This window comes from Chiloscyllium punctatum, chromosome 8 (assembly GCF_047496795.1).
Source record: "Chiloscyllium punctatum isolate Juve2018m chromosome 8, sChiPun1.3, whole genome shotgun sequence".
Classification (NCBI taxonomy): domain Eukaryota; kingdom Metazoa; phylum Chordata; class Chondrichthyes; order Orectolobiformes; family Hemiscylliidae; genus Chiloscyllium; species Chiloscyllium punctatum.
In genome coordinates, this window is record NC_092746.1 from 70427337 (window position 1) to 70443570 (window position 16234).

Here is a 16234-nt window from a genome sequence, read left to right on the forward strand (position 1 = left end):
CCCTCATAATTTTGTAAACTTCTATAAGATCACCCCACAGCCTCTGACGCTCCAGGGAAAACAACCCCAGCCTGTTCAGCTTCTCCCTATAGCTTAAATCCTCCAACCCTGGCAACATCCTTGTAAATCTTTTCTGAAACCTTTCAAGTTTCACATCATCTTTCCAATAGGAAGGAGACCAGAATTGCATGCAATATTCCAACAGTGGCCTAACCAATGTCCTGAACAGCCGCATCATGACCTCCCAACTCCTGTACTCAATACTCTGACGAATAAGGGAAAGCATACCAAACGCCTTCTTCACTGTCCAATCTACCCTTGCGACTCCACTTTCAAGGAGCTATGAACCTGCACTCCAAGGTCTCTTTGTTCAGCAACACTCCCTAGGACCTTCTCGTTAAGTGTATAAGTCCTGCTAAGATTTGCTTTCCCAAAATTAGATTAAATTATTTACAGTGTGGAAACAGGCCCATCGGCCCAACAAGTCCACACCAACCCTCCGAAGAGCAACCCACCCAGGCCCATTCCCCTACATTTACCCCTTCACTTGACACTACGGGCAGTTTAGCATGGCCAGTTCACCTAACCTGCACATATTTGAACTGTGGGAGGAAACTCACGCAGACACGGGGAGAATGTGCAAACTCCACACAGACAGTTGCCCGAGGTGGGAATTGAACCCGGGTCTCTGGCGCTGCTGATAACTGTGCCGGCTAACCACTGTGCCACCGTGCAGCACCTCGCATTTATCTGAGTTAAACTCCATCTGCCACTTCTCAGCCCATTGGCCCACCTCCAATTTTGGTGTCATCTGCAAACTTACTAACTGTACCTCTTACGCTTGCATCCAAATCATTTACGTAAATGACAAAAAGTAGAGGACCCAGCACCGATCCTTGTGGTACTCCACTGGTCACAGGCCTCCAGTCTGAAAAACAACCCTCCCCCACCACCCTCTGTCTTCTACCTTTGAGCCAGTTCTGTATCCAACTGACTAGTTCTCCCTGTATTCCATGAAATCTAACCTTGCTAATCAGTCTCCCATGGGGAACCTTGTTGAACACCTTACTGAAGTCCACATAGATCACATCTACCGCTCTGCCACCATCAATCCTCCTTGTTACTTCTTCAAAAAACTCAATCGAATTTGTGAGGCATGATTTCTGACGCACAAAGCCATGTTGACTATTCCTAATCAGTCCTTGCCTTTCCAAATACATGTACATCCTGTACCTTAAGATTCCCTCAAACAACCTGCCCACCACCAAGGTCAAGTTCACTGGTCTATAGTTCCCTGGCTTGTCCTTACCATCCTTCTTAAAAGTGGCACCATGTTTGCCAACCTCCAGTCTTCCAATACCTCACCTGTGACTATCGATGATACAAATATTTCCGCAAGAGGCCCAGCAATCACTTCTCTAGCTTCCCACAGAGTTCTCGGGTACATCTGATCAGGTCCTGGGGATTTATCCACCTTTACCTGTTTCAAGACACGCAGCACTTCCTTCTCTGTAATCTGAACATTTTGCAAGATGTCACCATGTGTTTCCCTACAGTCTATATCTTCCATGTCCTTCTCCACAGTAAATACTGATGCAAAATACTCATTTAGTATCTCCCCCATTTTCTGCGGCTCCACACAAAGGCCACCTTGCTGATCTTTGAGGGGCCCTATTCTCTTCCTAGTTGCCCTTTGGTCCTTAGTATATTTTTAAAAACCCTTTGGATTCTCCTTAATTCTATTTGCCAAAGGTATCTCATGTCCCCGTTTTGCCCTCCTGATTTCCCTCTTACGTATACTCCTATTTCCTTTGTACTCTAAGGATTCACTTGATCTATCCAGTCTATACCTGACATATACTTCCTTCTTTTTCTTAACCAAACCCTCAATTTCTTTAATCATCCAGCATTCCCTATCCCTATCAGCCTTTCCTTTCACCCTGACAGGAATATACTTTCTCTGGATTCTCGTTATCTCATTTGTGAAGTCTTCCCATTTTCCAACCGTCCCTTGACCTGTGAACATCTGCCCCCAATCAGCTTTCAAAAGTTCTTGCCTAATACCATCAAAAATGGCCTTTCTCCAGTTTAGAACTTCAACTTTTAGATCTGGTCTATCCTTTTCCATCACTATTTTAAATCTAATAGAATTATGGTCGCTGGCCCCAAAGTGCTCCCCCACTGACACCTCAGTCACCTGTTCTGCCTTATTTCCCAAGAGTAGGTCAAGTTTTGCACCTTCTCTAGTAGGTACATCCACACACTGAATCAGAAAATTGTCTTGTATGCACTTAACAAATTCCTCTCCATCTAAACCCTTAACACTATGGCAGTCCCAGTCGATGTTTGGAAAGTTAAAATCCCCAACCATAATGACCCTATTATTATTACAGATAGCTGAGATCTCCTGGCAAGTTTGTTTCACAATTTCCCTCTGATTATTAGGGGGTCTATAATACAACCCCAATAAGGTGATCATCCCTTTCTTATTTCTCAGTTCCACCCAAATAACTTCCCTGGATGTATTTCCGGGAATATCCTCCCTCAGCACAGCTGTAATGCTATCCCTTATCAAAAATGCCACTCCTCCTCCTCTCTTGCCTTCCTTTCTATCCTTCCTGTAGCATTTGTATCCTGGAACATTAAGCTGCCAGTCCTACTTATCCCTGAGTCGGTAGGTTTGTAAAAAATGTCAGTGTCACCAGTTACAAACCCACCGACTCCCACAGCTACCTGGATTGCATCTATTCCCACCCTACCTCCTGCAAAAATGACATCCCGTATTCCCAATTCCTCCACCTCCACCATATCTGCTCCTAGGAGGACCAGTTCCACCACAGAACAAACCAGTTGGCCTCCTTTTAGAGACCGCAATTTCCCTTCCTACATGGTTAAAGATGCCTTCCAATGCATCTCGTCCACATCCTGCACCTCCGCCCTCGAACCCCACCCCAACCCCACCCCTCCAACTGTAACAGGGACAGAACCCCTTGGTGCTCACCTTCCACCCGACCAACCTTCGCATAAGTCGCATCATCCGCCAACATTTCTGCCACCTCCAAATGAACCCCACCACCAGAGATATATTTCCCTCCCCATCCCTTTTCCGCTTTCTGCAAAGACCATTCCTTCTGTGACCACCTGGTCAGGTCTACCCCCGCCCCCCCCCCCCCAACAACCCACGCTCCCATCCTGCCACCTTCCCCTGCCACTGCAGGAATTGCAAACCTGCGCCCATGCCTCCTCCCTCACCTCCATCCAATGCCTCTAAGGAGCCTTCCACATCCATCAAAGTTTTACCTGCACATCCACCAATATCATTTATTGTATCCGTTGCTCCTGATGCGGTCTCCTCTACATTGAGGAGACTGGATGCCTCCTCACAGAGCGCTTTAGGGAACATCTCTGGGACACCCACACCAATCAACCCCATCACCCCGTGGCCCAACATTTCAACTCCCCCTCCCACTCTGCCGAGGACATGCAGGTCCTGGGCCTTCTCCACTGCTGCTCCCTCACCACCCGACGCCTGGAGGAAGAACGCCTCATCTTCCGCCTCGGAACACTTCAACCCCAGGGCATCAATGTGGACTTTACCAGTTTCCACATTTCCCCTCCCCCAACCTTACCCCAGTTCCAACCTTCCAGCTCAGCATCGTCCCCATGACCTGTCCTACCTGCCTATCTTCCTTTCCACCTATCCTCTCTGACCTATCACCTCCATCCCCACCCCCATTCACCTATTGTACTCTATGCTACTTTCTCCCTTCCCCACCCCCTCTCCAACCTGCAGGCTCCCTGCCTCTATTCCTGATAAAGGGCTTTTGCCCGAAATGTTGTGTTTCCTGCTCCTTGGATGCTGCCTAACCTGCTGTGCTTTTCCAGCACCACTCTAATCCAGACTTGAAATAAATGCAGTTTAATTTATTAGTCCTACCTTGTCCCTGCCTGCCCTAACTGTTTGACTCGCTTCTGTTCTCAATTGTACCAGTCTCAGATTGATCTCTTTCCTTACTATGTCCCTGGGTCCCACCCCCCCCCACCTTACCATTTTAAATCCTCCCGAGCAGCTCTAGCAAATTTCCCTGCCATTATATTAGTGCCCTTCCAATTTAGGTGCAATCCGTCCTTCTTGTACAGGTCACTTCTACCCCAAAAGAGATTCCAATGATCCAAAAATGGGAATCCTTCTCCCATACACCAGCTCCTGAGCCATGCATTCATCTGCTCTATCCTCCTATTCCTGCCCTCACTAGCTCATAGCACTAGGAGTATTCCAGATATTACTACCCTTGAGGACCTCCTTTTAAATTTCTGCCTAACTCTCTGCAATCTCCCTTCAGAATCTCAAGCTTTTCCCTTCCTATGTTGTTGATTCCAATGTGAACAATGACCTCTTGCTGGCCCCTCTCCCCCTTGAGAACATTCTGCACCCTCTCTGAGACATCCTTGATCCTGGCACCAGGGAAGCAACGCACCATTCTGCTTTTTCTCTGCTGGCCACAGAAACGTCTGTCTGTACCTCGGACTACAGAATCCCCTAACACAATTGGTCTCTTGGAAGCCAATGTACCCCTCGTTGCATTAGTGCCAGTTTCAATACCTGAAACTTGGCTGTTCGTGCTACGTTCCCCTGAGAATCCATCACCCCCTACATTTTCCAAAACGGCATACTTGTTTGAAATGGGGATATCCACAAAAGACTCCTGCACTAGGTGCCTACCTCTCTTACCTTTCCTGGAGTTAACCCATCTATGTGACTGCATCTGAGACTCCGCCCCCCCCACCCTTCCTATAACTGCCATCTATCACATACTGTTACTGTAGCAAATTCCTCATTGCTTCTAACTGTCTCTCCAACCGATCCATTCGATCTGATAAGATTCCCATCTTATGGCAGATATAATATGCAGTAACCCTTAAACTCTCTTTAAACTCCCACATCTGACAAGAAGTACATATCACTGTACTAAAGGCCATTTTTGCTCCTTCACAATCTACAGACCCAGAAAATAACACTGTCTTGTTCCTCTGCAAAACACTGCCCCAGGTTAAATTAATAGTTATGGCTTATATTTTAAGCTTAATCAAGAGACATATCTCCAAAAACATATAATCAAGAAAGAACCCACTCTACTCACTACTGCAGCCTCCCTGTTGGACACACTTAAAACAATGATTAACTTATCTGATTCTGTGCTGTGAATTTTGCCCAAACAGGTTCCTCCAAGATTAGTTGTGAAATTCACTGTTTGTTAATTTTCCCAGATGCACTCCGATGTCCAGCGATACATGAATTCAAAAACAGCAAAGGCAGTAACTGTGCAGGTTCTCTCTCTCTCTGTCTCTCATGCACTGTCCTCACCATGTGCTTCCTTTGTCTGCTCTTCTCCCTTTTAAAACTGCTGTTGTTTTGAGTTTTTTTTCCAAAGTTCCAAAACAATGCAACAGCATATGAAACAGTAATTGCTGCTCCTGGAATTCGAGGAAATCACCTCTAGCACCTAAAATACCTCAAAAAAGGAGCAACTGTTACAGCCGTTAATTCCTCCTAAGTTCCAGAGGCATAATGCATGCATGTGACTATTTTTTAAAATTGTTTTTGAAAGCATAGATGATGCAAGTCAAGTTCCAGAGGGAAAGCTGCCAGACCTACGTTTTAGAGGAAATAGATTTGAGTATTGAGGTGACGTACCCCTTTATTCCACATTCCTCCAAATTCATCAGATCCACCTCTCTCCCCATTAGCCCTAAGAAATTATTTCAGGTTTACAGTTGAAGCAGATCTATGCTATATTACAGGTTTAAAGCTTAACTGGCCGCTAAAAAAAAGTTCACCTAAGTTACAAAACGAACACTATTTTGGAGTTTGCTATGGACTGTCCTCTGATCCTTCATTGTAGTTTCCTACCCCACAACATCATTATCAAATCAATATAAACCAAACACAGTGAAAGAGAAAAAAACACAGTCTTAAATTATGGAATTCATTTTATTAAAATATCTATTATTAAAGAAGCTTCTGTCTTTGAGGAAAATCAATAACTTATATTAACCTTATGTAAAGAGGCAGAGTCCATACTAAAAGGCATTTATAACTAAGATTCATAAACACATTATAATTCTTCTTACATATAAAAGTCTTCCAATATCTAATTAAGAATATACCTCAATATAGGAATGGTCTTTCTATTTGCAATATTTAACTGTGTACAAAAAGCTATTTCAATTCTAAATTGCACATGAAAACTATTGATTTAAGCATCCAGGATTGGAATTCGCTGATTAAAAATATTTGAAACAAATTAAAAGCAATTCTGTAGGATATTATTAAGGATGTCTCTTCTGACGTATATTTCTCATGGTATTGCTGCAAAGCCCCATCTTAGCAACAAAGGAGCAACAAGACAGCCCTTACATCATCGACTTCTGAGCAAGACCTAGCAGCTTGACATGGTGAAGCTCATAAGCCAAATGAGCTTTTTCAGAAATTAATATGAAGAGCTATATTTTTAAGAGATTAAAGAGACAAATACTCTAAATATATTTTGGTTAAAAACAATAGTTTGGCCTGATATGGCACTGAGTAATTGGTATATAGTTTGTAACTTCTAAACTTTTTCAAGCTCAATAGACCATTTAAGTTCATTCTCAATCATATATGGAATTTCCATTAAAAATTCAGTTTAATTTTATTTTGGCTTATGTTATTAATACAAGCATTTTGTTTCCCTTCCTAGTAGTTTCACTGTACATGAAATTATATTTGGAAAAGAAATTAAGCTTAATAGAATGATATAATGTATAAGGTTGAAAAAGTTCACTTAAATTGAAGTAATCATTTATAAGAAATCCTGGCGGAATGAGAGAAAATGTGTTTGACACTTTAATAAAAATGGTTCAGGCAAAGATATTATCATTAATTTCAGAAACAAAAGGCATTTTTAGTTTGTTAAAAATGGGCAGGTTTATCAAGTTGAGATGGAATAATAGGTCTAAAAATTGACTGAGTTTTTCATTGAGAGTGTCTTAAATTCTTGAGAATACTCAGAAGTCTATATTTTAATCTTTAGATAGAACCCTTAATCTTCACCATTCCCCATCTGATATTTTAACCAAGTGGGAAATCTCATCATCAGTAATGTTAACAAACCAACATTGGCTATACCAAAGCATAAGCATTCCCATCCTTACGTGTCCATTTATATAACATTATTTTGTTAAATAATGATGAATCAAAATTTTCAAAACAATACATTAAGATGATACTTATTTAAATCTTAAATAGAAGCTTCTTTTCCTTCACCTTTATATACAGTAACAACATTCTCAAAGAAGGACCTTTACAAAATATCCAGCAATTTACAGATTAATAGTGTGATATTTCACATCGATAGAGACTTTTGCACAAATTAAACCATGACTGAGAACTACTACCTTCCATGCCGAAGGAAAGCTGCTACCTTCTGTGGAGTTGAATTCCTTGAGATAAAGCAAGGTTCATCTGATGTGCTTGGAGATCTGCATTCCTCCAAGCTGCTTTCTGGGCATGTGCTTTCACCAGATTGTAAAGAGCCAGATGTCTTACATGTTTCTGTGTCAGTATCACTTAGTAAAGCAATGCATTGATCATCTGAAAATCCCACTCTGTGTTTTGGTGAATGCCTAACAATAAATTCAGATGGTCTTAACTTGCTTTTCTGTTCCAGTAGGTCAACACTTCTTATTATGTTTGCCAGTGTTTTCACCTGTTGTTTTATTTCTCCCTTTTTCACCTGAACACATTTTCTCTGCATTGGTGACTTGCGATACTTCCAGCATATTCTGCAAATCACACAAATGAAACAATTAGTCCCAAAAATTTGCTAATCCTTTCTTAAATAAATAACAATGTATTGGCAATTAATATACTTCATGTAGTATTGCTTCCAGAAGTTCTGTTAGTGCAAATTGTGTAGTGTGCAACTGAGGATGGGTAGCTGGCAGACAAATAGTAGCAGTAGTTCCAAATAGGATGGGTGTGAACCTTTTCAGGTAAATTTAAAATTGCTGGAGAAACTCAGCAAGTTTAGCAGTATCTGTGGAGAGAAAATAGAGTTAATGCTTTGAGTCCATTGACACTTCTTCAGATTTTCTGTTTGATGTGCACCTTCCCTGAGTGAGAAACAAATGCAAGACACAACATTATTGTGATGTTATTCATGGTAAAATAAATATGCTATCAGGACTTCTGATTTATAGTCATTAAATGAAACATTTTATTGAATGATATTGTAGGGGTTTTTAATAATATTGGATCTCATTCCATAATTATGTATATGTGTGTGAATTAGTAATATGATAGATAAGGGTAGAGTGGTAGATATTGTTTACATGGACTTTAGTAAGGCCTTTGGTAAGGTTCCACATGGTAGACTGTTTTGTAAAGTTAGACCACATTGAATCAAAGAAGAGCTGACCAATTAGATACAAAATTGGCTTGATGGTAGGAAACAGAGGATGGTGTTGGGGATTGTTTTTTGGACTGGAGGCCTGTGACCAGTTGTATTCTGCAGGGATCAGTGCTGTGTCCACTGGTGTTTGTAATTTGCATAAGAAATTTGGATGATAACATAGGAAGCATGGTTAGTAAGTTTGCAGATGACACCAAAATTGGTGGTGTAGTGGACAGTGAACAAGGTTATCTAAGAGTACAGTGGGATCTTGATCAGTTAGGCCAATGGTCCAAGGAGTATCAGATAGAGTTTAATTTAGAGAAATGTGAAGTGTTGCATTTTGGGAAGACAAACCAGTGCAGAATTTACAGTTAATGGTAGGGTACTGAAGAGTGTGGTAAACTGAGAGACTGAGAGTTTCAGGTAATACTTCTTTGAATGTGGTGTCACAAGTAGACAACATGGTGAAGGCGGCGTTTGGCATGCTTGTCTTCATTATTCAGGATATAGAGGTTCCAGTGTTGGACTGGCATGGACAAAATTAAAAGTCACACACACCAGGTTATAGTCCAACAGATTTATTTGGAAATACTAGCTTTCAGAGTGCTGCTCCTTCATCAAGTAAGGAGAGCGCTCAGAAAGCTAGTGCTTCCAAATAAACCTGTTGGACTATAATCTTGTGTTGTGTGATTTGTTAACTTCATTATTCAGAGCATTACACATAGGAGTTAGGGTATCATGTTGCGGGTGTACAGGACATTATTGAGGTCATTTTTGGAGTACTGTGTATAGTTCTGGTCACTCTGTTATAGGAAGGATATTATTAAATTGGAAAGGATACCAAAAAGATTTATAAAGGTGATACCAGGTTTGAGGCTTTTGAGTTATAAAGAGAGGCTGGTTAGGCTGGGATATTTTTCTGCTGAGCGCAGGAGGTTGAGGGGTGACTTTATAGAGGTTTATAAAATTATGAGGGGCATAAGTAAGGTGAATAGCAAAGGTCTTTTCTCTAGGGTATGGGAATTCAAACCAGAGGACATTTTTTTAATGTGACAGGGGATGGATTCAAAAGGAACCTGAGTGAGGTTCATATGTGGAATGAGGAAATAGTAGGTGCAGGTACAGTTACAACATATATAGATACATGAATAGGAAATGATTAATGTGATATGGACCAAACACAAGCAAATAGGATTAGTTTAAATTGGGGAATCTGGTCTGCATGGACAAGTTGGATGGAAGGATCTGTTTCCATGCTGTATGACTCTTACTCGAAGCTTGATAGTTTTATAATTCATTATAAGTCGTTAATTTTACCTCTTGCCTTTTATTCAAAATTAAATAGAGAGGAGGTTAGTTCCAAAGATGATCCATGATGAAATAGTGGGTGCTACTTTGCAAATGCTGCATATATCAGAACTGACGAGTAGGAGAACTGTGGTTACGTTGTATAAGAAGGGCAATCCTGTGTCTGAAGGGGAGGTGATGTAATTTGGTAGGAAGAGATGGGTATTTAGGTGAGAACTAAATATTGAGTTCAATTATGCTAGGGCCTGAGCACCTTCTCCCATGTCCTTACTCCAACCTCCACACACCAGGCCTTGTCATTCACAGGGGTTGCTACCACAAGCAATCCACTATCAGTTATTATGGGCAGCATGGTGGCACAGTGGTTAGCACTGCTGCTTCACAGGGCCAGAGACCTGGATTCAATTCCTGCCTCAGGCAACTGTCTGTGTGGAGTTTGCACATTCTCCCCATGTCTGCTTCCTCCGGGTGCACCGGTTTCCTCCCACAGTCCAAAAATGTGCAGGTTAGGTGAATTGGCCGTGCTAAATTACCCGTAGTATTAGGTGAAGGGGTAAATGTAGGTGAATGGGTCTGGGTGGGTTGCTCTTTGGAGGGTCGGTATGAACTTGTTGGGCTAAAGGGCCTGTTTCCACACTGTAAGTAATCTAATCTATTAATGGTGCCTATTAGTAGCTGTTCATTCTGCCAGACTGACCTTCATCTATTCTTGTGTCTGCTCAACTGTTTTTTCTCTCTTTCTCTGGGCTCCATCATTATCGATCATTTATTCCTTCTCCCCACCTTCAGCAGATATACCAATCTTTTACTGGCTACTGAGCATTGATGCTGGAGAGAGGATTTTTGTGGATGTGGTGCTTTATCCTGGTTGGTATCAACCTTTTGATTATTGTTGAAGCTGCACCCAACATTGCAAGTAGGCAATATTCCCTCACACTCCTGAGGATATTGGATATGTTTTGGGGAGACAGCAGGTGAGTTACTCACAGCAGTATTCCCAACCTCTGACCTACTAAGACCTAATGATGTAATGATATTCTTGGCATGTCTCTCAGGGAATCATACAGCTGAGGAGGAAGAAGTGCTTGCCACTGCTGGACCTTCAAGTGTTCATGCAGGTGGTTCATATTTAAAAGCAAACTGCGCATCACTTCAGGTGAACTGATCCTCATGCTGTGATGCTTGGTTATTATTACTGTGGCTATGGAATGGAGAAAGGACAGATGGATCTCCAGTTTGCAGACACAGACTGAAGGTGTAGGTGGATGGGGTGATTAGAGAAGAAAACAATAACTTTTCCTGTGGATCACCACATGAGGTCACACCATTTACACCAAGCCTGCCGAGATACTTGTTGGCAACCCAGGTCAATGCCATGTTCCAGGTGAGTGGACATGCACGACAACCCAGGAAGAAAGTCAATAACCTTCTGCAGTCCATTCAGGGTAAGTGCTATGATCTTCTGTCTGCAACCTGACACTTATTTGGGCCACCACTCACTCTGTCACTGCACAAGGCTCTCATCAACACTCAAAGATTATACCTCTCAGTATTGTCATTATGTCTACTCAATGGCTCTCAGCCACCTCCTCCTCCTACACTACTAACCTTCTGGCCATCTGCACTTCCTAATCACTCACTGGCGACCTATGTTCCTCCTAATTTATCTTTCTTCAGTACAAGCCTCTAAATACCTTGCATAGCAGCAACTTCCAAAACTGGAAGTCAAGGCTGTAGCATGTGAATTCACATGAATGGACCCTTAGAGCTCAGAGAAGGTTGATGGGGCCTTACAACCTCTCCTGCTATATGACTGTGATTCTCCTGCTTCTGCATCATCACTCACTGCTCTTCCATCTACTTCCATTATACTCAATCCCTCCCTTTGTCTCATTGCAGGAGAAAGTGGCTTACCGGACTGATTCAGGTTGCACTGACATGCCAGACTGACTGTGTAGTTTGAATATAACAATAGAGCAATAGAGTGTGTGCAAACTGTGGAATTAGCCTAGAGTAGGTGTGAGAGGTTTAAGAAAACTAATTGTGTGGGATTGATACCAATGGGAAGATGAGTGTATCATCATGCTTTTCACAGTTGCAGTGTTTCTCATGGATGGGGAAGAGAAGATGCTGCTGGGGTGGGAACAAGAAGAGACACCCAGGATAGCAGCTGATGCAAAATAAGGAATACACTTGATCCACCGAATAGGGCTAATGTAAAGGATTTCAGATTTAGTGTGAATATTACTGTTGCCTCAAGCAAATGGTTAGGAGTTTAAAATCTAGTGTTGCTACTACAGGTTTTGCAGTTCAGGAGAACTGAACAACTAATCTTGCCTACCTCAGTCAGCAACGAAGATGTTTGCATACAAATGAATATTTTTAACCCTGAGGTGAATAGTATCTTGGTAAGCAAGGATTTCAGGGAATGTGGAGTTAGGTTTACAACCAGATCGGCCATTTTATTAAATAGCTGAGCAAGTTTGATGGGCCAAATGGGCTACTTCTCATATGTTTGTATGTTCATATAGTGGCAGAGCAGAATTAGTATTAGCACTAGTTACAGATGTATGTGATCATAACAACCTTCAATTGGAATTGTGATTTGATGAAATGGCTGCCTTGGTCGAATGGAAGAGATAAAATTATTTGGTAGAGAAAGACTTGAACAATAGTAAGAAACGAATAAAAATATAACAGCTCTAAAACTAAAAAAAATTACTTGAAAACTAAATTATGTAACACCTTTTGATGCAGAGCTGATCCTCAAACCCTATGTGATGGATGTCCAATAGAATAAGACTGTCAAGATTTGAGGGAATGGCGCGAAGTATATTTGGCTTGTAGTTTGATCAGAAAAAATGGGAACGATGTGCTGCTACTGATGAGTACACATTCTCTTTATATTAGGCTCATTATTACTTTAATTTTATTTGATTTTGATTGCTCCACTCTCAGCTCTGGATTTCCCTCTCTAAACCACTCTTGAGAGATATTTATTAATACCATATCTTTTAATCAAACTTTTTGTCATTAATTCTCAAATTTCCTTATCTGGCTCAACACCAACTTTTGCTTCACAGTGCTTCTATGAAATCCTTTGGGATGTTTTATAATTTAATAGGCACTATACAAACATAGGTTATTGTTGTTGTTTAACACTCAATAAAAATCTGGAATTAGGATTCTAATGATGACCACGAAACCATTGTCGAATGTTGGAAAAATCCATCTAGTTCACTAATGTCCTTTAGGGAAGGAAACTGCCTGGAAAGGAATCTGGATCAATAGATTATTGTGAGCCAAGAGTTTGGAGGAACAGGAAATCAAGGAGTTAAAGGGGCTATAGATCAGGCATCATGTCAATGAATGGTAGAATAGGCTCAAGGGATGAATGGTTCCTGTCCGTATGTTTCGATGCTGGTACAAAGATACTAAATAGCGTGAGCTTGTTGTTCTCAAGAAAATCCATGGAATTTTGAATCCACAGAATGTAACTTTCCAAGCATCTAAATAAATGATCTTCACTTCATTGTAAAAACATAAGTGGAGATGTTTGCTGATGATGATTTTCAGCAATATTTATTACTCCTCAAAAACTGAAGCAGTATGCATATGCAGCAAGATCTGGGCACCATTCAGACTTGGGGCTGATAAGTGACAAGTAAGATTTGTACCACACACATGCCAGATAAGGACCATCTCCACCAAAAGAGAATCTAATTATCTCTGCCTGATATTCAATGGTATTGTCATTGAATACTCCCAAAATCCACATTCAATAGACAATAGGTGCAGAAATAGGCCATTTGGTCCTTCGAGCACCATTCATTATGATCATGGCTGATCATCCACAATCAGTACCCTATTCCTGCCTTATCCCCATAACCCTTGATTCCACTATCTCTAAGAGCTCTATCCATCTCTTTCTTGAAAATATCCAGAGACTTGGCCTCCATTGCCTTCTGGGGCTAAGCATTCCATATATCCACTACTCTCCGGGTGAAGAACTTGCTCCTCAACTCTGTTCCAAATGGTCTACCCCTTATTTTTAAACCGTGTCCTCTGGTTCTGGACTCACCCATCAGCAGAAACATGCTTCCTGCCTCCAGTCGACAAAGCACATATCAGGAGTGTGATGGAACACCTACCACTTCCAGCTTCAATGCCACAGGAAGCTGAAAAATATTCAGTTGGTTGGCCTCCCATCCACCATATTCAACATTCGCTCCTTTCACCACCAACGCAGAGTGTACCATCTACAAGATGCACTGCAACAATTTATCAAGTCCATTTGGATAGAACTTTCCTAAGCCATGACTGTATTTTCTAGGACAAGGGCAGCAGATACCTGGAAAGTTCACATGAAAGTTCCCTTCCAAGCTACGTAGCATCCTGACTTGGAACTTTATTGCTGTTCCTTCACAGCTATTGGGCCAAAATCCTGGAACTCCCTTCCTAACAGTGTTCCTATTCCCATGGATACAAGTGGTTCAAGAAAGCAGCTCACCACTGCCTTCTCAAGTGCAGCAGAGAATGAGCAAAAAATTCTGGCTCAGCCAGTGACACCCACATTCTATGAAAAAATAAAATAAATATATAAATTAACTGCTTGTCGTTGCTGGGTTATTTAATTATGATTGCTAGTCATACAATGCACTGTAGCATCAACATGAGATATCATGGAAAGAATTTTATAAGCTGAATTATGACATGAATGACTTTTTTTTTAGATTAGATTAGATTACTTAGTGTGGAAACAGGCCCTTCGGCCCAACAAGTCCACACCGCCCCGCCGAAGCGTACTCACCCATACCCCTACATCTACATCAACCCCTTACCTAACACTTTCTAACAAATATGTAGAGGATATCAGCAACCAGTCTGTCTCCTTTTCTATAACTGCTGGTGAAGAGTTTTAAAGCAGCTTTGGTAGTCGCCAAAGACCAAAGAAAATAATTGACCGCAATCAATCTGATTAATACTTACATCAAAAGGACAATGAGAAAGATGCAAGTTCCTACTGATGATGCCACAGGTAATATCCATGGATACATAATCCCTTGGAATTATAAAAATATTTTTAGTTAAAAAATACGTATTATTATGTAGGATAAAACAAATAAATTATAAAATCTGAGAGTTGCGAAGCACTGAAAGAATTGCCACCTAGTAAAATGCTGAATTAGAAATTTTAAAACTGTTCAGAATATCCCGTAATTTCCACTTTGTAGAAAACAGGAGGCACTTGCAAACCTCAAGATGTTGATGTAGGAGATAATGGGTACATAGTCTGGTGGAATGGGCAGACACAGGGCATATGTAATTTAACAGAGAAATGTAAAGTCATGCATTTTGTTAGTAAGAATCTAGAGAGATGCTACAAAATAAAGGATACGATTCTCGAGGTAGCGCTGATGTGATGATTCAGGTGTACATATGTACAAATAGTTGAAAATGACTAGACAGATTGAAAAAGCAATTAATAAGGCATTAGGATCCTGGACTTTATAGATAGAGGCATTGCATATACCAGCGAAACATTTCGACAACTAACATCCAACAGCTAATGGAGGAGGAGATGGTTACAAAACACAATATAAAAAGCATTTTTTTTAAAATTGAAAATAAACTTACAGTGACATTCCTGTTGAGAAGTTGCTCCACTTCTGTCAGTAGCTTCATTTCTTGGGCAGTTTGTGCATTCAGTTTTTCCATAATGCTTGTTAAATGAACCAAAGGCACATGGAGTACAGATAGTGTCTTGTCTTGCACTGAAGTGTCCAGGTGGACATGCAACTATTTAACAAAAAAAAGTGTAACATAATCATAGCCTAAACATTTTATTAATAGACATGTAACTGACAAATGCATTTACCTTGCTGTCCTTCCAAATAGACCATTTCAAATAAAGTAAACACCATAAGTCAGTGCCTATGTCTTTAAGCATTGAAAAGAGGAAGACTGAGGCTGCGGATTTATCTATTCTATTAGCTAACATTTATATGAAGACAAACTGTTAAATTTACCAGGTCTAATCTGTAACGGGAGCGTTTAACTCATTAAATGTGTTACTACTAGAAATTTGCTAATGGTTAAGATTCAGACCAAAGTTTTTCTGTGTGCTGCCATTATTGGTATTTACTTGGCCTTGTTATCGTTGCTAAGGTGAAAGGTGACTATTTAATAGAATTAACAGATGTAAAACTGGAAGAGCACTGCAAGTCAGACAGCAGCTGAGGAGCAAGAAAGTCAATGTTTCAGGCCGAAGCCCTTCATCAGGACTGGGGAAGGGCAGGTCCAGATCAATGATCTGGGGATATAGGGTCTAGCCTACATTTGATTCCAGATTCACAGCAATGTGGCTGACCTTTAAATGCCCTGTGAAATGGCCTGGCATGCCACTTAATTATGTCAACAGCAACAAATCATAAAATAAATGGAAAATTCAGCATTTTCCAGGGCATTAGAAAACAACAATAGCAAACCCA

The 16234-nt window shown here is 41.0% G+C and overlaps 1 protein-coding gene and 1 long non-coding RNA gene across 7 annotated transcripts in view; one reads left to right on the forward strand and one right to left on the reverse strand.

The window, feature by feature from the left end:
* Positions 1 to 16234, forward strand: part of LOC140480625 (uncharacterized) — a 54403-nt gene that overhangs the window by 5937 nt on the left and 32232 nt on the right. The gene's annotated exons all lie outside the window — the stretch shown is intronic.
* The window catches only part of LOC140480622 (zona pellucida-binding protein 1-like), a 73962-nt gene continuing 63728 nt past the window's right edge, over positions 6001 to 16234 (reverse strand). For 3 of the 4 annotated variants that reach the window (XM_072575748.1, XM_072575747.1, XM_072575746.1), the window contains 3 exons: positions 15381 to 15542; positions 14733 to 14805; positions 6001 to 7824 (listed from right to left, as the gene is read on the reverse strand). In XM_072575748.1, the coding sequence (XP_072431849.1) occupies positions 7434 to 7824; positions 14733 to 14805; positions 15381 to 15542 (626 nt within the window). In that variant the 3' untranslated portion in view covers positions 6001 to 7433. The remainder of the gene's footprint in view (positions 7825 to 14732; positions 14806 to 15380; positions 15543 to 16234) is intronic. The other variant, XM_072575749.1, reaches the window with a different exon arrangement.